At 51.6% G+C, this 21,345-nt stretch overlaps 1 protein-coding gene across 9 annotated transcripts in view; it reads right to left on the bottom strand.

Annotated features, from left to right (window-relative positions):
* Positions 1-21,345, bottom strand: part of LOC130153420 (protocadherin gamma-C5-like) — a 55,395-nt gene that overhangs the window by 5,723 nt on the left and 28,327 nt on the right. For 8 of the 9 annotated variants that reach the window (XM_056348140.1, XM_056348143.1, XM_056348144.1 and 5 more), the window contains exons 2-3: positions 16,392-16,450; positions 1,615-1,703 (exon numbers count right to left, since the gene is read on the bottom strand). In XM_056348140.1, the coding sequence (XP_056204115.1) occupies positions 1,615-1,703; positions 16,392-16,450 (148 nt within the window). Of the gene's footprint in view, positions 1-1,614; positions 1,704-16,391; positions 16,451-18,448; positions 21,183-21,345 lie in introns of those variants that run through there. The other variant, XM_056348142.1, reaches the window with a different exon arrangement.

Genomic DNA, 21,345 nt, shown 5'->3' with positions numbered 1-21,345 from the left:
ACTGCCCCTAATCAAAGCCTGCTCCAATCACCACTATTAGCTTAATAAGCGAGAGCAGAAAAGGGGTATAGAGACCAGAGGAGGCATGAAAACACAGCGCTGGTGGAAAAAGCTTGTGCTCTCCATCCATCCCATCAATGACGGGCATGGGTAAGAAAAGGATGGAGTACTGAGGGCTACGCTCTCCCTCGGGCTGCCCCCGGGGAAGCCCTTATCTAGGGGAGGGATCTGATTGAAATTAACTCCCTGGGTGGACTGAAGCCGTGGAAGAGTTTAGAACACTTTGGGACTTGTGGATCGGGGGGAGGTCTGCTGCAACAGGGCCCGGGACTACGTGGATCCTGGAAGTGACTCACTCGGCTCTCGGAGCTGGGGACCGCTGGAGCAGCAGTCAGAAAAACAGCTTTAGTTGTGAGCGAGGAAACAGGATCTGGAGGCCCTGGGTGATGATAACCACATGCAGCCCCGGAGGCTGTTTTTCCATGGCCGTTTTTCAGAGCAGAGACACATTTTCACATTGTTTCTTTCCCTTGAGTGTAAACAACTTGCTTGCCTAAGACCTTCGTCCCCTTCCCTGGCCATGGAAGCTGTGTCTCCAGGCTGCCCCGTGTCCGCAGAGCAGCGAAGTTCAGCTGCAGCAGCTTTCCAAGAAAGCAACATCAGAGCCACCCCTCCCCCCTTCAGATTCCTTCTCTCTCAACAGCTCAAAGGAAACATCCTAAGCATTTTGCACAAGGTTTTATAGCTGTGCTGTTGCTTCTATTTTTAACACAAGGAAGAAAAGACTTGGAGGTATTTATAAATAAAGGCTATATGAAAAACCAGCCTCTCCAGCTGTAGTGCTGCTCAGAGTGATAATTGTACTTTTATATAAAGCCATGGAGACTGTGGGTGCATGGGAACACCCCTCCCTGCCCACTGCTTCCACATGGCACAGCCATAAACCAGAACAAACTAATCCAAAATAACCTCAACCCAAACTCCCGTGACTACAGCTGCAAAGAGCCAGCAGCAGCCTGTGGGATGAGGCTCGGTGAGCCCACGGCCTGGCAGAGGAATACGGTGTGAGCAGGGGGCACGTGCCTGCACCTCTGGACACAAGGGTTGTTGGGGATACAGAGTCGGGCATTTACCGTATTCCTGGCCCAGGCTCTAGCCACAGGCAAATCTACGCTTCCTAACTCTTCCCCTTACAGCAACTCGCAATACAGCAGACATTTCATTTACTGTGACCTTCTGGAACAAAGTACTTTATAAAACATCATCTCAAAACTGGCTCTTTCATATAACATAACTGCATCACAAGCTGGATAATGTTCTTTCCAGTACATAGATAATATAGTGTGGGTGGAAGAGGTGCCCCGGCCTACAGCATGCCCGATACTGATGGCTATCTGGTATCTCCTCTGCCTGAACCCTTGCTGATCTCTCTCCTCTACACAGTAATACAGACAGCAGTGCTTTTCCACCAGCGTCTATTGAAGAAGGACTTTTGAAGCCACCTCAGTTAACCCAGACACATCAATCCCACCAGCATCTTATCTAACAGCATGCATCTGAGATGTCCATGTGAGAGCAAGTGCCATGGTTTTCCCACATGCAATGAAGACCAACCGTTTGCTGAAGCCAGGATCATGGCTTGGAGCATCTCCGTGTCAAACTGGTTGTTTGGCCAGGCTCCGCCTTCCTCTCCATTCTGGGAGCTATGGGAAAAGAAAAGAAACAGCAAGTTACTGCAGCTTGCTCGGGAGGAGTGGGCTTGTCAAAGCACAGGAGAAGCCAAGGCTGTGGGCTCACCCGCTGGCGAAGAGGAGTTTGAAGGCTTTAAATCCTTCTATTAAATAGCAGTCAAGAGCCAAGACACTTTCAGAGGTCTCCATCCCTCACCAGGGATCTATTGAAGAATAACCACTAATACCAAAAGCACTTGGGAGCTCAGTGGTACTTCCAGCAACACCTACCTAACTCTTGCTGACTTCAGAGACGGCCAGCACCTCATCACCTCAAAATTCCACCAATATAATGCAATGCCTTCCCACCAGTATAATGTAATACCACAAAAAATGCTGGTCCTAAAGCCCCAGAGGCGCATACACCTTGGTATGACCAGGTTGTCTGTTCCTTCTGCAGGCCATGTGACTGGATGCACGTTTCAACCTATCTGAGGCTACAACTCTGTTCTGCATCTTCATATGTAAGATGGAGGGTGAGAAAACCCCATGGCATGGTGGGCTTTGGGATTAGCATGGAGCCAGCTGCCTAATACTACAAAACTTGCTCTGACGGGAGTGCAAGAGCAGCTGCCAGCTCTGCAGAGCTGGCAGCAAACAGTCTTGGGGAGGCTGGAGCAACAGAGGGAGGAGAGAAGGGAGGTGGGCACCTGCCTTGGTTCCCTGGCACTGGTTGGGGGGGGGGGCGGGGGGGGGGCGGCTGAGCCCCAGAGATCTGCCTGGGAAACCTCTGGGGATGCTATCACACTTCAGTCAAGGAGGTTTCATGATCGAGGTTACAATCAGCAGTCTGTGTGCAGTCTAACAAAGCCCTGCTTTCATGTTTGCCAGGTGCCAGCTGTGCTTGGCCACTGCTCACTGGTGGTGGCACTTCCCCTCCGGAGGGGCCAGCACTGTGCTCCCAGAGCCCCACCAGAGCCTCCCCACTTCCAGCACAGACCTAAACATCTCACCAGCTTCCTGGGTCCTCCTCTGCTCTGACTCTAAGTGACCACATCACTGAGACAACTGGGTGTCTCTCCTTCCCCAGCCAAGTGCTCTGCTCACCTGCTGGGATGCCAGGATCTGCCCCCTTGGTTGTGCACTGGCTTGCCTGGGACAAAGGCTGCCCTGCTCTTGCAGCTGGGAGCTCTCCAGAAGTGAGGTGGGTGGTGGGGTTGAAAGTCCTTCCCCTTGGATAGAGCTGAGCCCGTTTCCCAGGCAAGTGTTCAAACCACCAGGCTGCAAGGCACTGAAGTGGCCTCCTCCTCCTCTACCGCTGTGGTCCCAGCCCTTACACCCAGGAGCTGCCAGACCCCAAAGCCCTGCTTAGACCACAGAGCCCTGCTCAGACATGCTCAAGCAGCCAAGATCTCCACAAGCTCTGGGGTCTCCTGCCGGCAGCTCTGTGCTCGAATGCTTGGCTCCCCGCAGGTTGCAAATGCCAGCGCAGGCAGTGCCGGTACCAATTCAGTGCTGCGTGCTGGGCAGCAGATGGGCCCTTCACCACCATGCCGAGCACCCCGCCGCCCAAGTGCCCCTGCTGGCTGCACCCGCTGCAGCCGTCACACACAGGACAGGCTCAATACGGCCATTTCGGAAATGGGATGGACCCACAGGCACGTCTTTGAAGGTTTTGTCTGCCACACTAACCTTGTTGCATGGGCAGCTACTGTCCCAGCTGCATCAAAGCTCTGCAAAGAAGGAAGCCCTGAATGCACAACAGCTTCAACCATCCTCCCTGCGCAAATGTCCTGCACACAAGAAGCGAAACTGCAGATGCACAGGATGCGTAAGAGTGCCTGTGAGCTCTGATCAGGCCCTGCTCAGTCACACAGCTTGGTATGGGACCAGTGAAGGGTCTATATGGGCAAACTCCCTTTGAAACACAAGATTGGCGTGTAAGGATTCATGTATGGACACTCCCAGGTACTCTGTGGAAAATCTGGTCTTAAGCAACTTGTGCAAAGACATGCAGGACCTGTGCCAAGATGACACAGCCATCCATCCCTTCCCCTGCCTGACCCATCCCCAGCCAGGCACAGGGCACTGCCCTCACACTGGTTTGTCTGTGGAGGATGCAAGCAATCACTAATGTAGCAGAGGCTGCCCTGGCATGACACTGCCAACAGCACTGCTTCTAAAATACCTGCTGTCTGCTGCAACCCACGGCATCCCAAAAACTATTTATATCACGCCTCCGCACATGTGTGGTGGCAGTTTCAAGGCCAGAAGCGAGGCTTGCCTGCCCTGCAAATCGCTTTCAGTGTTTGCATGATGATTGTGCTGAGCCTCCTTGGATGTGGGTACTGCTGCCCTGCACTCGGTGCTGTGCCAACAAACAGCATGCAGGCAAGTCCAGGCCATGAGGACACGGTGGGGACAGCCCTGGGGCTTCGGTGACCTGTTAATGTCACAAGTAGGGCTGGGAATAGAGCCCTGGGCTAGATCAGATAAAGGACTTAGGAACATAAACTCCACTGCAAATCACAACCCATTCAGCCACCAGTTAACCCCAGCAGCTCCTGCCGGACCAGCTGGCGCACCCCAGCTGGCAGCTCAGGTTCCCAGGTTTTTCAGGGCTGCAGGAAAGCTGCCCAGGAACACCCTGGTGCCTCCCGGCCGCTGATTCTGCCTCTGGGGGCTTCACCAGCACAGTGATGGGATCCAAGGATGGGGAAAAGAAAAGCACAAGGTAGTGCCAAATCCATTATTTTAATTTTTTATTTATTTTGATATTCCAGTGGTCTGAACTCTGTTTTGAAATTAGAAGTCTAGGTTCAACTCCCTGTTTGATAAGGCAGTGCTGGCATAACATTTTCCACCTCCCAAAAGACTCTTTCCTCCCCTCCCACCTCTCTCCTTCAGGCAATGGGCTGCACTGGACAGAAGCTCCTCCTGCCCCCTGTCAAAGCCGTGCCTCTGTGCCCCAGGACAGCAGGAATGCATGTAAGGAAAGGCTAACATTGTGGTTAGGGCATTCACCTGGGAGGTAGCACCAGGACCCCGAACCTCACAGAGCTCCCAGTCAGGTGGTCCTCACTCTCCACCCCAATGGCCCTTGGCCCCATGGCTGCATGCAGGCACAGACAGGAGAGCTGGCCACCACTGAGCACCAGACTTGAGCAGGGTTGAGTTGGAAAGGGGAAGGGAAGAAGGGCAGTGGTTAGTCCCTGCAGCCTGGGAAGGTGTTGAATGACACAGTCCAACCCCTCTGGTGCACTGCACGAGAGGAGCGGCTGTACAAGAAACATGTGGATCTTGTTCAGGTTGTTTTGAGTTTGTTTTAGAGCTGTGTGTCCCCAGGGAAGGTGACCGTGAACCACCAGCAAGCAGAGTGGGGTTCATCCCCAGAGGATGGGGAGACAGGCAGCATGTTGGACCCCTTTCCTTCCTTCTGGTCTTAGAGAGGGAGTGATCTCACGTGGTGGGCTTCACTAGCCCCTGCGTTATGGCTATACTCCAGTGTCAGGGGACAGCCAAAGCACTACAACCCCTTAATGCCCTGTGGGATCACAAAATCACAGACTGATTCAGTTGGAGAGGAACATGAAGTACCCAGCCTGAGGAAGGTGGGAAGGGCTCTGGTCCCACCTCCCACTCAAAGCAGAGCCAAGTTTTCAGCCAGACCCAACTTGATGCTCAGGTCCTGAGCAGCCACATTTTGAGTATGAGATTTCTCCACCTCTCTGGCCTCCTGTTCCAGTGTTTGACCACCCCTGAGTGAAAAATATTTCCTAACATCTACTTCAAATTGGTCTTGTTGCAACATGTGCCCGTTGCCCCTCATCCTTTCATTGTGCACCTCTGAAGACAGCAAGAGACCCTTCTCCCACCTCTTATGCCCCCAAGCTGAAGAAACTCTCTCAGCCTCTCCTTCCCTGCCTCAGGCTCCAGACCTCTGATCATTTTGGTGGTTCCCATATGGCCATGTCTGTTTTGCAGCAGGGAGCTCAACACTGGACACAGTGCTCTAGGTGCGGTCCTGTAGGTGCTGAATTGAGGGTAATCATCTCTTATCTTAACTTGCTAGCTACAATCTTACCCGTAAAACCCAGTCAGTCTCCATCACAGCAAGGGTGGACTGGTGACTTGTGTTCAACCTGACAGCCACTAGGTCGTTTTCTGCAAACTTACTGACCCAGATTACCCAAAGTCTGCATAAACACCCCCAAAGCTGTGTGCTTGCTCCTCATAAGGCCACACAGAAAAGCTATTTTAGAAATGCCTTGAAGTTGCAAAATACACTATTGATCTCACATTAAGCAGGAAATTCAAATGCCTCAATTACTTGCAGTGCAATCATCCAGAATTCACAGGCACAGAAAAAAACAAGTGCTGTAATCTTAAAAACGCCCAAAAATATCTTCTCACATTGGAAAAAGGCACACAGCTGATGACCAGATCTGGCCACGTTCCACGGCTACAGGATGGAGCTGTGAATCACCAATTCAACAGAAAGCAGCCTGCCCTCCCTGCAGCCCCTGCCCGTGGCAGGCAGACCTTGGAGCCCCCCTTGCAGCACTGCTCCCTACTTTGCCACAGCCTTGGGTGCTTCTGCGGGCAGGCTGCCCAGAACGGGAGGGCTGGTTCCTATGGAAATGACTCCAAGGACTTGATGTTTTTAATACAAATGCCGTTGACTCAATAGGGGTTTTTTTCTAAAACCCATCCCCCATAGGATACTTTTTTTCCTTCTCTCTCTCTCTCTCTCTCTGTTCAATTCCACTCCACACTTCAAAGCTCAGAAAAAAGCTGGCTTTCATTTTCGGGAACGTTTCCAGCACAGCTAGGACTGGAGGGAAGGAAGCAAGCCCACATTTGAGAAACCCAGGGATGCAGCATCTTAGAGGGCTCAGGGCATGAGAGACACAGAGCACTGAATGGAGGCTGTGCCAGCAGAGGCAGGTACTGCCAGTGCGTGATCTGCAAACGCCTTCATTAAACCTGGCTACGTGGAAATCAGGGAATGCTGAAACATAAGGCCTGCCCCACAGCCTTGGCACAGCCCCACAGCAAGCTGCATTGCAAGGCTGCCCCATTCCCGAGGGCTTCCACAGGCATCCACCCAAGCAGTGCAGGGTGGACCTGGCTGCTTTGCTGACCAACTATTTTTTGGTACCCCCGGCCACCACAACCCTTTTTAACTTGCACTTTGAGCTCAGAATTATTAATTTCCTTGCAGGGTTGCTATGGAGATCGTCACTATGGCAGCCAAAGGCCTTGCAAACATTTATTTGCACAACTGCCTGGTGGATTCCTGAAAAATTGTTTTCCTCACTCTGCAGCTGGAAACATGAGCCATAGCCGTGCCACAACAAACTGGAAAAGTTTATTCATGCCAGAGCAGTGCTGTCAGAGCCCTAGGGGCTGGAGAGGACAGCCCAGCACTCTTGGGGTGCCTGGCAGGGCTGCAGGCAGTGTTTGGCCTGGGGGTTTTCCTGGGATACCCTCAGCATCCTCCCTCCTCTTCCATTTGAGGCTTTCTGGATCCTATAGCAGTGGCCCCCCACCAGCACAGCTCCCACCCCCAGTCCCCAGCTGCCCCCAAACTTCCCCACTCAGGGGAGGGGGATGTGGCTAGGGTTTGTTTCTCCTCCCAGCCTCCTCCCCTTTTGCTCCCATTTGCTCCCCAGCTCCAGCTGCTGCTCCCACCATCCAGTCACCAGCCCCAGCAGCCTGCCTGGGGCAGCACTCTGCCCTCCCCTCCCCACCCAGTTCCCAGGGCCAGGGGGTATCTTCAAGCCCATTCCTCCATTCCCAGACAGCCCTTGGTTCCCCCAGGCTGCCCCTCCTGCCTAAACCCCCCTGCACTGCTGTTTCCTCTCTCCCAGCTTCCTCCGAGCCCTCCCCACTCCCCCTGCTGCCTCCCACACACAGCTCCAGGCTGAGATAGCAGCAGAAATAAAATCTTAGCCTGCACGTTTCCAGGCTGGCAAAGTGACAAGAGAGAATGAATCCATCCCTGCTGGTGCTGAGCCTCCACTGAGCTCAAGGTGTGCTGGGGACACAGCCCCACGGCTGGGGATGCAGCCCCAGGGTTAGCATCCCTCTGTCCTACTGCCCACATCAGCTTCCCACAGCCATGGCCCACAGCCCACCACCCTCCTGCCTCCCCCAGCCTCCAAAAAAATGGAACCAACTTGAAAACTGCCACAGTTCCCTGCCCTTCTCCGCTTCTTAAGAGAGGATGCTGCTGGCCCTTCCCCCATGCTCCCCCGGCTCCGCACATTCCCTGCCGCTTCTGTAATGCAATTACAGGGGCTGGAGAGGGCCTGGATGAGGCTCAGCTTTAAGATCATGACTTTGCAAAGATGGGATTGAAAATGTTAGCAGGCAAGCAGGGGGAAGATTTGCAGCCTCCCAAAGCATTCCTTAATTCCAGCCAGCACAGCAGCTGAGCTGCTGCTCTGCCAGGCAAAGGTAGCACAAAAGGGCACGCTATCTCTAAAAGGGGGACCAGGTGCAGCATCCCCCCTCCCGGATATTCTTCTAGCCCTCCTGAATGAGATGGAGATGCTGAGACCAGCAATTACTTCACCCAGCCCATCCTGCTACCATCCATGCCTCAAACCCACCAGGAAGGATATTTTGAGAAATTCTTTGGAAAGGTTATCGGGCCTATTTGTCAGATCCCTGCACTTCTGCAGCAAGCCATGGCATGTGCTCAGCTGCACAGGAAGCAGATGGAGAGAGAAAAATTAAACTAATACACACAGCACCTGCTAAATTACCTAAAATAGCATTTCTATACATAACACTGTGATGCTGAAACTCCTGATATTGGGGGTGGGGTGTGGGGGGGTGGGGTGTCCAGAATGAGAAACGTGTCCCATTGCTAGGACATCTCCCCTCTTAAAAGACTCTCCATCTTTTGTCCCACTTGGCAGGATCTGGATGGCTCAGACTTCAAGGGCTGCAACAAATGCAGATAAGGGGATTATTGGCCCAGGATGGTCAATAAGGGAAGGAAACGTTCAGCTGAAGAGAGCTATGTGATCTAGAAAGAAGCTCAAATGCGGAGTCTGCTGAGATTTGGGCTGTTAATAGACAATATAAAGGTTGAACCCTGCAAGCAGGAGTGCTCACATGGCAGCATGCACAGCACAGGGGACCACCTCTGTAGTCTCCCAGCTGTGGAAAAGGAGGTGGGTTGGGACCAGGGCACATCACTACAAAACCTTCAGCTTCCAGTCCCAGGATCGGCTCAGCTCTGCAGAAGGAGGGGAAAGGAGAGCAGTTATCTGGGGACAACTCCTGCTCCCAGTGTCAAAACAGCTCCTGCCTGTCCCAGCACCCCAAATCCACTCCAGATTTGTGCCATGGGGCTGCAGCCCATGCTGAGAGCAAAGCCAGACTCTGAGCAGCCTTGTAATGTTCTAAAGCAGCATTTTCTCTGCAGCATTTGATACGACACCACAGTCACAGAACCATAGAATCATTTAGATTGGAAAAGACCTTTAAGATCACCAAGTCCAACTGTTAACTGCCCAGTCCACCACTAAACCATGTCTCTAAGTGCTACACCTACACATCTTTTAAATACCTCCAGGGATGGTGACTCCACCACCTCCCTGGGCAGCCTCTTTCAATGCTTGACCACCCTTTCTGTGAAGAAATTTTTCCCAATACCCAACCTAAACCTCCCCTGGCTCAATTTGAGGCCGTTTCCTCTTGTCCTATCATTTGTTACTTGGGAAAAGAGACTGACACCCACCTTGCTACAGCCTCCTTTCAGGTAGGTGTAGAGAGCGATAAGGTCTCCCCGAGCCTTCTCCTCTCCAGGCTAAACACCCCCAGTTCCCTCAGCTGCTCCGTGTAATTCTTGTGCTACAGACCTTTCCCCAGCTCTGTTGCTCTTCTCTGGCCATGCACCAGCACCTCAAAGCCATGAGCCTCTGAGTGGTCTTCAATCCTTCATGTTTCACGACTCAGGGCAACACCAAACCTGACAGGTGTTACCATCTGGCCCTTGCTGGGCTTCTGTGGTTCCCTCTGAGGTGTTTGCTGAGCAAAAGACACACACAGGCTGGGGTCTGGCATGGCCTGCATCACTGGGCATGAAAAAACACCTCAAATATTCCCCAGAAATGCAGCTTCTCTCCCAGGCTCCCCAGGACCTGGCACCAGCTGATGATGTGAGCTCTGCAGCCCCAGAGGCTTTGGCAGGTGGAAACCCCTCCCTTCAGAGCAGAGACCCTTCACTAGCACAACTCCTTCACTCCGGGGTCTGCAGCCCACATTAAAGTGCAGTGGCTCTCAGTCTTAGGAGAGCATTGTGTCACTTAGATTATGGCTGTTCCTGCAAAGTGATAACCTCAAAGGCATTCCCAAAGGCTGCTGTGATTTTTCAGGCTCCACTCACACCTCCTCAAGTCCCTGGAAGGCAGCTGAGAGCAGCTCCACGCTCTGCATGCTGCAGGGGCTATGGAGGAGTCACTCAATACTCAAGCATCTGAACAGGCAGACAAATGCAAACCAGTCAGAAGAAGCAGCAATTTTAGCTCAAAGACTGTTTGCACCTCTTTTGATTCATCTGCAAAACATATGGAACATCACCTGGTAAAGTGAATACCATGTTGGCTTCAAACCCTGAGTACATTTGGGATGGAAATCTGAGGATAACAATTATTTCCTAAACTCCCCAGGGTGGCAGTTATTTCTGATGCTACTCTTGCTCCTGTCAATGAGAAGCTAAGGATGGGAAGCCCAGAAGTGCCAGTGATCACTCCCAGGGCTCCTGGCCTTCCCTACACCACAGTGACACCAGCTGAGGTCCACGTCCTACTAGCTGCATGCTCTCCAGGTGACATTGCCCTAACAACTGTCTCCTTTTCCCTTTTTCAGCCTGTTTTCTCCACACTTCCCATTCACTCATTTGATTACCCCCAGCTTCTGGAAACTGTTGAGTGGTTTCAACCAGCTCCGACAGCCAGGTGGAAGTTTCTGATATTCTTAAACTACTTGCATGAAAATCAACCAAGAAAGACCCTCACTGGTGTCTCGCACTAGGGAAAGGCTCAGTTGCCAGTCATGCCCGTCCCACCAGCTTGCTTGTCACTGCCCATCATCACACGGGTGGCTGGACACAGCAAAGCTGCTTTTTCTGCTGCTGGTTCGGAGCTGGGCACAGCCTGGGATGCTGTGTGGGGTGACAGTGGTGCTGGGGCAGGGAGAGAGGAAGCAGGAGACTGGAGATGCGGTGGGGAACAGAAAAGAAGAGCACAGGGAGACCCTCACCACATGGTGCACAGGAGGGCAGCAGGAGCAGATACTGTGGTGGGAAACACCAGGGACCTGCACAGGCTGGAGGAGTGGGCCGACATGAACCTCATGAAGTTCAACAAGGGCAAGTGCAAGGTCCTGCACCTGTGTTGGTGCAATCTTCTGTTTCAATACAGACTGGGGGATGAATGGGCTGAGAGCAGCCCTGTGGAGGACTTGGGGATACTGGTAGGTGACAAATGGGACATGAGCCAGCAATGTGCACTCACAGCTCCGAAAGCCAAGTGTGTCCTGGGCTGCATCACCAGCAGCATGGCCAGCAGGTCGAGGGAGGGGATCCTCCCCCTCTGCTCCACTCTCATGAGACTCGCCCCTGGAGCACTGCGTCCAGCTCTGGGGTCCTCAGCACAAGACAGACACAGACCTGGCAGAGTGGGTCCAGGGGAGGCCACAGAAATGGTCCAAGGGCTGGAAAAGCTCTGCCACAGAGGGAAGCTGAGGGAGTTGGAGTTGTTCACCCTGGAGAACAGAAGGCTACAGGGGACATCAGTGCAGCCTTTCCATATATAAAGGCAGCTTATAAGAGAGATGGAGAGAGACTTTTTATCAGGGCCTGTCATGACAGGACATGAGGCAAGGGTTTTAAACTGAGAGTAGGTTAGATTAGATATTAGGGAGAAATTCTTTAAAATGAGGGCAGTGAGGCACTGGCACAGGCTGCCCAGAGCAGCTGTGGGTGCCCCATCCCTGGCAGTGCTCAAGGCCAGGCTGGACAGGGCTTTGAGCGACCTGACCTAGTGAAGGATGTCCTTGCCCATGGCAGGGGGCATTGGACTGGATGCTCTTTAAAGGTCCCTTCCAATCCAAACCATTCTGTGAATTTATGATTCTCTGAAAAGGAGGGTCACAGCCACAGGGACCTGACTCTGCAACCCAGTTGTGACACTGGAAGGGAGGGAGCAGACTGCTTCAGGCTGCAGCTTGCCCAGCACCTCTGCCCAGCAAGTGCCTGTTTTCACACATTTTCAATGAAAGAGCAAACGGAAGGTAAATCTGTCAGTGTTTACCTATACATCCCCACTGCTGCACCTGTGCATGTGCTTTATAGCACTCACTACTTTGTCCACTGTAACATTACACAAACTTGCAATGTAAATTCCTAGGGGGTTACAACACACACAGACATCCCTCTATGGCTGCTGGGTTAGCAAGTGGTTCGTTGGGCTGGGTTTTTTTCGGAAGGACATGGTAAAGCCTGCATCTGTGGCCAGTTGTCTTTCTGCTGTGTATCCACCCCCATGCTGGGTAAGCCCATGAACATCCACATCCACATCGCTGTCTCTGGCCCCAGCTACTGTGTGCTCTGGGATGTGCCACCCAGACATGCACACATGGGGTCCCCTCAGCAGGAGCATGTCCTGGTACACTGGGGTGCTTCTGTCATACAGGACCTCCTGACCAACCCAAACACACATTAGAAGCCTCCCTGAGCTGCAGCACCCTTTGGCAGCATCTGCATGCTCTGAGCACCAAGATGCTCCTGAGAGCTGTAAGGACTATTTCCTGGGACAACTCTTCTCCCCTCCCTGCCCCCCACCACATGCAGGCAGGCTGTTGTTTAGTCCTGCAAGCCCAGCTCTTGGAGCTCTTGTGTGAAAAAACCCCAAAGAATTAAAAAAACAGCCTTTCCTTCATAGCTCTCCTCTGGGCACTGCTGCAGTAGTTCCACTGTCAGCCCCAAACCCCTTCTGCGGCCAGGGTCACGGGGCAGCTGTGATGCTGTTTAATGGGTAAGTGAAGCAAACATCACTATTGGCTCTGTTTGGCCTTGACGGGGGAGGCTGGCTCAAAACAGCATTGTAAAGCATTAACACAGATAGATTTAGAATTGGAAAAAATAAATGGAGGAGTTGTGTGAAATGGCATTCTGTATCTTGTTTGAATGCTTTGCTCCTTCCTTCCCTGCAGTGGCTGGGGATTCCCAGACTGCTCCCCACCTCCTCCTGTGTCTCTTGCCTGGGATCACCTTCTAGCCTGCCCACACAAACCGAGACTGTCCACACTCCTCCCACAAGCTGCCAAGGACATAGTGGCTCTTCCCAGCCCAGGATGTCCCACCCTCTCATGCCCACCTGTGAGCAACACAGACGCCTTCCCACTCCTCCAGAAAGGGAATCCTGATTTAAGCCCCACGTTTTCCTCACTAAACCATCACAGAGAGATCAATGCAAAGAGCTATGGGGTCAGGCAAGTACCACGAACGTGCAGGGCACAAGTCTGGTCTCTGTTCCTTTGGCAGCTAGTGAAAAAGCAACAAGATGGTTCCCTTGTACCGGTCCCAGTCCCTGCATTCTCCCCCCATATGCCATACACTCCCAGGAAATCCCCCAGGAATGTCCTGCAATGCTGCCAGACCGTACACCTACTTCACTTTGGACAATTCATTGCTGTAATCTCCACTACAGCCACTGATCTGATTCATCAGGGAATGGCATCTGCTGCCTGGTGTCATTCTGTATTGCTATTTAATTTGGGTCAGACAAATGCATTTAAGAGCACATTCTTTTTTTTTTCTTTTCAGCTAAGAGGTGGCCTGTGTTCCCCAGGCACCAAGCAAAGCCCATCAGAGAGAGAGCTCATGGTGCTGGACAGGCTTCCCTGCCAGCAGCAGACACAGCTGTATATAAGCTAACATTGGAGAGAGGAACAGCGGGCAGGGCTCTGGCAGCTGCCCTTGCACGCTCTTTAATACCTGTAATACCAACCAGTGCCTGGGGAATTCACACACCAGGTATCAAAACACTGGGAAGAGCATGGGAGAGCACAACAGGGAGCAGACTGCTCTCCCGGATTTCTCTGTTTGATCATCAGAGAGACATCAGGGCTGGGCACTAAACATATGATAGCACTTTCTATTTCCATCCTTTAGTACTGTAACACAGGTTTAGAATAAAAACATCTCCTTGGTTCAACTTAAAACAGGATAAAAGAAACATGGAAAAAAAATCAGCAATAGCTGTTTCACTGCTAATGTGAAATCTGCACACAGGCATGTGGGGAAAACCAGCAGGAATTAAAATCCACTGAGTTATTTCAGTACCAGCCTGTGCTTGGGCAAAGTCCCTCTCCAAACCCAGGGGCCAGCCCGTGCTGCGGGAACACCTGCCCCAACAGGCACTGACACAAGCCGCTACCATGGGCACCCAAGTCACAGATCACCACAGGTAACATCATGGCTCAGCACCAGAACCAACATGCCATGCTAGTTCAGCTCCCCATGAACAAGAGTCTGAGGCTGCCGTTCCTCCTGCCCTCTCTCTTCCCACCCCACATGCTGCTGCTCCCATTTAGGGACTGGGAAGGGGCTGGAGCTTGTAAAGAGCTTCAGGCAGAGGCTGGGGGGAGGGTCACTGTCCCATGACCTGAGAAAAGGTCCCTCTTGTTGAGTTAAGTAGGTCTGGGCTGCATCAGCTCTGTGCCTTGAAGAGCTCCAGCATGATGCTAGAAGAGGGAACAAGAAAGCTTGCTCTGATGGGGCTCATTTACTCACTTCTCATAACAAAACTATTACAGCAGCTCTGGTGCACTTCTGTATTAACAGGGCCTTGTTAATTGTCATTTGAACTAGAGCGTAAATGGTTAGAAAGATTTTTCTTGATTAAAATGTTGTCAGTGATGGGGAATCCAACAGACCTCTGAGAAAACTGCTCCAGTGATAGTCTTGTTTTAAAGTCTGGTTTCTAGTAGGAATGCTTTATCTACTCTACATCATACCCTCACTCCATTTTAGCTATGTCAGCTAGAAAAGCCTAGTAACAAAGTTTAATTGCTGCAACAAGTTGGATATAGGAGCCTTTTAATTTTCTGATAAGTTAATTTATCAAGCCAGACCCAGGGAAATACTCAAACACAACCAGCTGCTGCAGATGTTTAACTACAAGCTTCAACACTGAAATCCAGGACCTGGTGCTCCCTGTAGCACCATGTAAACCTCCACAGGAGCTGCGCGAGTGGCCACCAGGAATGACAAAGCAGAGGCATGAGCTCCTCTCTTTTCTGCAAAGATATGGTGCCAGACCCAGCCAGCCAAGGAAGCGCATAATCTAAATTTACTCCTGATTGCTCCAAGGGTATAATCCTTGGTTATGCCCCAAAAGATATAATCTTTTCACATATAAATTCTCACTTATCAATTCTCCCATATAAATGGAGCCATTACCCTCATACACAGTAACCTCTGGTTGGGGTATTCACAGAGTAAGGTGGACTCCCAGTTTAAGTCCTTTCTTACCCTGATGGCACTCAAGGAAGCTGACCCTCTGAAGAGGATCCCTGCCCCTGCTTATGAACCAGAAGGGAAGACGGGAGAGGTGAAGGGCACCTGCTCAACATTTTCTTGTCAATGCTTTCTCACTGTGGACCAAGAAAAGCAAACTTTGTTGGGCCAGAGCAAGAGAGCGCAAAGTCAAGAGAGGGGTACTCCCTTGGGAGGCAGGTCTCTGCTCTGCTGACAGGGCTTCTTATCTTTCAGACATCACATGCAAACTGGCAAAAACTCAGCCATGATTTTGACAGCAAGACCAGACCTTAGGAGACAGCCTTCCTGTAAGTGTCCTGACCCATGAGGTTTAATTTCTTCTTTCTTAGCCTCCCTCTGCCCAGTTGTCCAGTTCCAGTAGGAAGCGTGCAGAAGGCTCCTCACCTGGATGAACCATCCCATGTTAGTGATGGCACTTCCCAAGGAATGCAATGAAGGTTCCAAACTCTCCAACAAACAGATCCAGGCGTGCCAACCCGGATTCAGCCAGACTAGCCCACAGGAGAAAGCACAAACAGTGGCCTTTCATGAGGGATCTGCTCCTGCTGAGTTAGATGTGGCTGGGGACACATTTCTCTAGAGGGGCCTTTGGGGACCTGGGGCTCATCCACTCAACTTCTGGCTGCCACAGGGGCTTACACAGCAGTTTGGCAATAGGTGTTCAAGCCACAGCAGGCAACACACTTCAGCAGCACAGAGCCTGAGGCTCCATGGTTGGTAAAGGGACTCACACAGTGATTTCCAGCGGCCTCCGTACAGGAGGAATCAAGATTTTGGACTCAGAATCTAATCTAAATGCTCAAAATCCACTTTAAAGAAGCATCCTTTCTCTGTGAAGCATGTTTTCCATTCCTTTAACCACCTCACAACTTCACCTGGAGTTCCCTCCAGCTCCTGACTGTCTCCTTGCACTGTAGATACCAAACCAGACAAACCACGGCAAACAACAGCTGACACACCACCACCAAACAGGACTGATGCAGAAGCAGCCCGACTTCACTCTTTGGCTGGACAGTTCTACCAATGACAGGGAACACCCATCCGCAGAGCTGCCAGTCAAGGAATTCCCAGCACTGGAAGTGGTATGCAAAGGAAAGGAACCTTCACCGGACACATACATGAAGAAAAGAGGCACTTACCCACTTGTTCCAGGTCTCTGGGTCTGAGAGAAGCGCCAGTCTGTGTTTGGCTGAGCTTGCTGCAGAGAAAATAGAAGAGTTTTAATACCTCTATTCTTGCCTTTGAAAATGGAAGTGAACTGATCCTGGATTATTTCAGTCTGGAGTATCAGTGTGATCTTTCCAAGTAAAGCAAATCAATTAGAACAGAAAGAAAGCTCCCCTTCCCCCTTTCTGGAGTATTTCTGAACCAGCATGAATACTAAAAAGCATGACAAAAACTATTCAGCGAATAATCTTCCAAAGCAGCTCAGGAAACCAGGCTGTGAAAGAAATGAAGCATGAAATAAACTGATAAGAGCATCAATTCAGCAGGAGCAATGGTACCAAAGTAATGAGCTTGGAGGAGGGCAGGGGTGGGGGTGGCAGAATTAATTGATACTGAGAAAGATGCTTTTAATGCCAGAAGGTAAAATGGTAACAGACCTTCCTAATCTGTTTTTCTTCTGTCCTTAAAAAAGCCTGCCTGAGATCTTGATTTCACACACTGTATTTGAATGACATTTCCTAGATGATGTGGCCTTAGAGCATTACAGTATTTTTCTGTCCACAGAGAAAAGAATGAACTTCCGACAGCAAAAGAAAAAAGCATTATTTGTTTAGGAGGCACAATAAACTTCAGACACAGCAGCACACTTTGTAACTTCATTAGTAAGCCCTCGTATCGCTTTCTGCCCGTGTTATTTTACCATCAGACAATGGACATTCTGTAAATAGGGAAGGACACAAGCAGGCTTGCATATTCCTATTTGAATCACACCTTTGTGAAGAGCACTAAATAGCAGAGCTGTTTTCTGTCTGGAAAACATACTTCCGAAAATCGTAATCTTCTTAATTAACTCCAGAATGATAACATACTACCTGGAAAGGACAACATTTCTCTCAATCATGTTAGGAATGAGCAATTCATAGTCCATACAGTGGAACATCAATTTTACAGGATTATTCTGCTTGTACATGCAATTACTAAGGAAAAGTGAAGACGGATACAGCTGACCTAGATTTTTAGTTAGTAGATGTGATTTCACTAATTCTTTCACAGCTTTGATGACTCTCATGAAAGAATATATCAGAATAAATTACTCCCCTAAAATAGAGTCCCCACTGGTACCCATGCTGCATGCAAATTAAACTGTTAAAATACTTGCCCTCCAGATTTCAGATACACATTTTTGCACACCAGCACTGACACACAGTCCTGCACTAGATAAGCCCTTCCCAATCTGTATTTTGAATTCCTGTTGTAAATACCAGTTTCAAATTTAGGGCAGGCATTTATAACACAAAATTACCTTTTATATCCCAAAATTATAAAATCTACAGCTAAACACAGTCACCTACATCCATATTTAGACATCTGAATACAAGTGGCTAAAGTTTTCAAAGCTCACCGCTGCCTAGGTCTCTGCAAGACCAAGGGCATGTAAGGTCACCAGGATCTTTGCAAAAAATGTCACTATGTCCAGTGCTGAATACTGAATTCAGCCCCTCCCTCAGAAAGACTAAGCTGGAAAATGATCCCTTGCTGAGGCACGATCAATAATTACTAACACTGGGAGTTAGGGAATGAGAAATTTCTACAATGCACCTCTAAAACAGAGCAAAAGAAAACACTGACAAACTTTGCTTTCAGATAACCTCCTCCTCTGTCACGGTTCATATGCCATGCAGAATAAAGGGGTTAAACAGAGTCAAGAAGTTAAAACACCCAGAAAACATGTTCCTGACCATGTTAAGAATCACTTTAAAAAGAAAAGAGTATGAACGGGTCTAAGGGAAAACTCTCCACTTCTACAAACACACAGCCTTTGACTTTACAGTACTACCCAGCCCCTTCCCCCACCTCCATCAAGCCAAGCCAAAGCTTTCACCTGCCACCTCCCAGGAGGTGATGGTGACACACATTCCCTGAAGTCACCTTCTTAGGTGGAAGGACAGACAGAGAACAGCCAGCTGGCCTTGATATTACGGACTGTTGCACTTAGCAGACAGGACAGTAAGAAACACCCATCTCTTACCCCATCGCAGGGACTCGCTAAGGTGCTGGTCACCTGCTCATAGGCAGCCACCGTCTCCGCAGTGCTAGAATGGCTGAAAGGTTTTACAAAGAGGAAATCACTCTGGTCAGACATGGGTGAGAAACAAGAGGTGTAATTCTGTGCCTGGGAGGTCAAGCCCGCTCCTCCCACATCCAGGTATTTGATGAAGCCATCTGGCTTCATCTGCCCACGGAAATGGGAGGCAGGCTTGCGGCCAGTCCCTCGGCAGCAATCCGCAAAGGTCCAGCTGGCAGTGCCAGCTTTGAGACACCGGGCAGCCACCACAGCAAACATCACACAGGACACAAGGGAGATGGACACCAAGGAGATGATGAGGTAAAGCGTTAGGTTGGTATCCTTGGGAGAAGATTTGGGGAGGTCCAGGGACTTGGCGAAGTCCTGCACACCATTTTCCTCTGGAGAAATTATTATTACCACAGAGGCCGAGAGGGACGGTGTCCCATTGTCCCTCACTTCAACCACCAGCCTGTGGGGATCTTCTGACTCCCTGAGAGCCTGTGCAACCCTTATCTCTCCAGAGCGGCGTTCCACTTGGAAAGGCAAAGCCTCAGCGGCTTCCTGCAGCTGGTAGGACAGCCAAGCATTATGACCACTATCAGCATCAACAGCTACAATTTTGGTGACCAGATAGCCAGGTTCTGCCAAGGCCGGGATGGTTTGGTGGAAGGCAGAGCCCTGGGGGACGGAAGGGTAGACAATGGTGGGGGCATTGTCATTCTCATCCAGGACGAACACATGGACCACAGCAGTGCTACTCAACATGGGAGACCCAGCATCCTTCACCTCCACGGGCAACTGGAACACCTTGTCCTGCTCGTAGTCCAGAGCTCGCACAGTGTAGATGGTGCCGTTGTCCTGGTCTATTCGGAAGTAGGTTGAGATGGGTACATCCTGCACTCCATTGTCCAAGATGGAGTAAGACAGCTTGGCATTGCTACCCTCATCAGGATCAGATGCTGACACTGAAAAGACAGAAGTTCCAGGAAGGGAGTTTTCCTGAACATGAGCTGTATCAAAAGGACTGGAGAAATTTGGTGCATTATCATTCACATCAGCAATTTGGAGGTAAAATGTTTTTTGTGTGGCCCTCTGTGGGGTCCCTGAATCCACAGCCCTCACTGTGATGTTGTATCCACTGGCCTTCTCCCGATCAAGGGGACCATTTGTGACCAGCGAGAAATGCTCTTTAAAAGACGACACCAGTTTAAACGGGAGCTCTTTTGCTATCTGCAGATGGACCTGCCCATTGTCACCGGAATCGCTGTCCTTCACACCAATGAGGGCAATTACAGTGCCTGGGGTTGCATCCTCCTGCACTGGGCTGGAGAGAGAAGTCAGCACGATCTCTGGGCTGTTATCATTGATATCGATTAATTCCACTCGCAGGTGACAGTGTCCTTCCATGGCTGGGGATCCCTTGTCCCTGGCTCGAACCGCAATCTCATAAGCACTGGATTCCTCATAATCCAGTGGGGCTGTGGTTCGGATCTCCCCTGTCCGGGGATCTAAGGAGAACAGCTTGGTGAATTGACCAGGTGCATTATTGCTAGTTTTGAAAGAATATTCCACATCCCCATTGGGACCTTCATCCAGGTCGGTGACATTCAACTTGGTGACCAAAGTGCCCACTGGCACATTCTCCTCCAGATGTACCTTGGATACAGGTGGGTCACAGACAGGAGGGTTGTCATTTGCATCCAGGACATGGATGGTAACCTTGGCAGTGCCAGATTTCACTGGATTCCCTCCATCCAGGGCTGTCAGAGTTAGATGATGCACAGCCACTTTCTCTCTATCCAGTGGTTTTTCAAGTATGATCTCGGGCATTTTAACACCATCTCCTCTCACATTGATGCTCAGGGCAAAATGTTTGCTGGGACTGAGCTCGTAGGTGGAGATGGAGTTGGAGCCCATATCCGGGTCTTCTGCTACCTCCAAGGGTAGCCGAGTCCCAGGGTTGGCTACCTCAGTGATCTCCAAGACCACCTCCGGCTTGGGGAACTGGGGCGCGTTGTCGTTCACGTCGAGGACATCCACCTCAACACGGTGGAGCTGGAGGGGATTCTCCATGACGAGCTGGAGGTGCAGGGAGCACATGGGACTCTGCCCGCACAGTGCCTCCCGGTCCAGCCTGCTGTCCAGGAGCAGCACCCCGGCTGCCAGGTCCACCTGGAAGGGCTGTTGCCCACCCTCGCTCACCAGGCGCAGGTTGCGGGCAGCCAGGCTCCGCGCCTCCACCCCGAGGTCCTTGGCCAAGTCGCCCACAGAGGAGCCCGGCTCTCTGTCCTCGGGCACGGAGTAGCGGAGCTGGGCGCTGCTGGGAGCCGGCAGGCAGGAGAGGGCTGCGAACAGCAGCTGCCATGGCAGACTCCGTCCCCCGAGCATCCCGTGCCGGGTATGAGAGCGGGGTAGCGCGGAGCGGAGCGGCGGTGGCTCCGCACAGCCTCCCCCGCCTCCCCGCCCCCGGCAGCCGCCGCCGCGCCGGAGCCCCGCGCCCCGGGGGGGTCCGAGCGGGTTGTGCAGGAAGAAGCTGCCGCCGGAGCCGAGCTGGGAGGGATGGAGGGGGCGCGGGGGGGGGAGGGGGGCGATCGCAGCCCGGCCGGCTGAGCCGCTTCTCGGCACGCAAAGACACACAAAGTCGGCGAGCAGAGGGGATGGACCGAGTGACAGTTTTACGTCTCTCCACAGCCCCCTCCTCCTCCTCCTCCCCCTCCTCCTTTCTCTCTCCCTCCTCCTCCGCCGCCGCCGCCTTCCCAAAATACGCACGGCGTAGCCTCACCCCACCCCCCCCCGCCCTGCCGCCGCCACTCCACCCCCGCAGCGCCGGGGGGGCGCCGGGAACTCCCGGCCGTGGG

Source organism: Falco biarmicus, chromosome 8, assembly GCF_023638135.1.
Source record: "Falco biarmicus isolate bFalBia1 chromosome 8, bFalBia1.pri, whole genome shotgun sequence".
Taxonomy (NCBI): domain Eukaryota; kingdom Metazoa; phylum Chordata; class Aves; order Falconiformes; family Falconidae; genus Falco; species Falco biarmicus.
The sequence above is the reverse complement of the archived record's forward strand: the minus strand, read 5'-3'. Positions and strand labels throughout refer to the sequence as shown.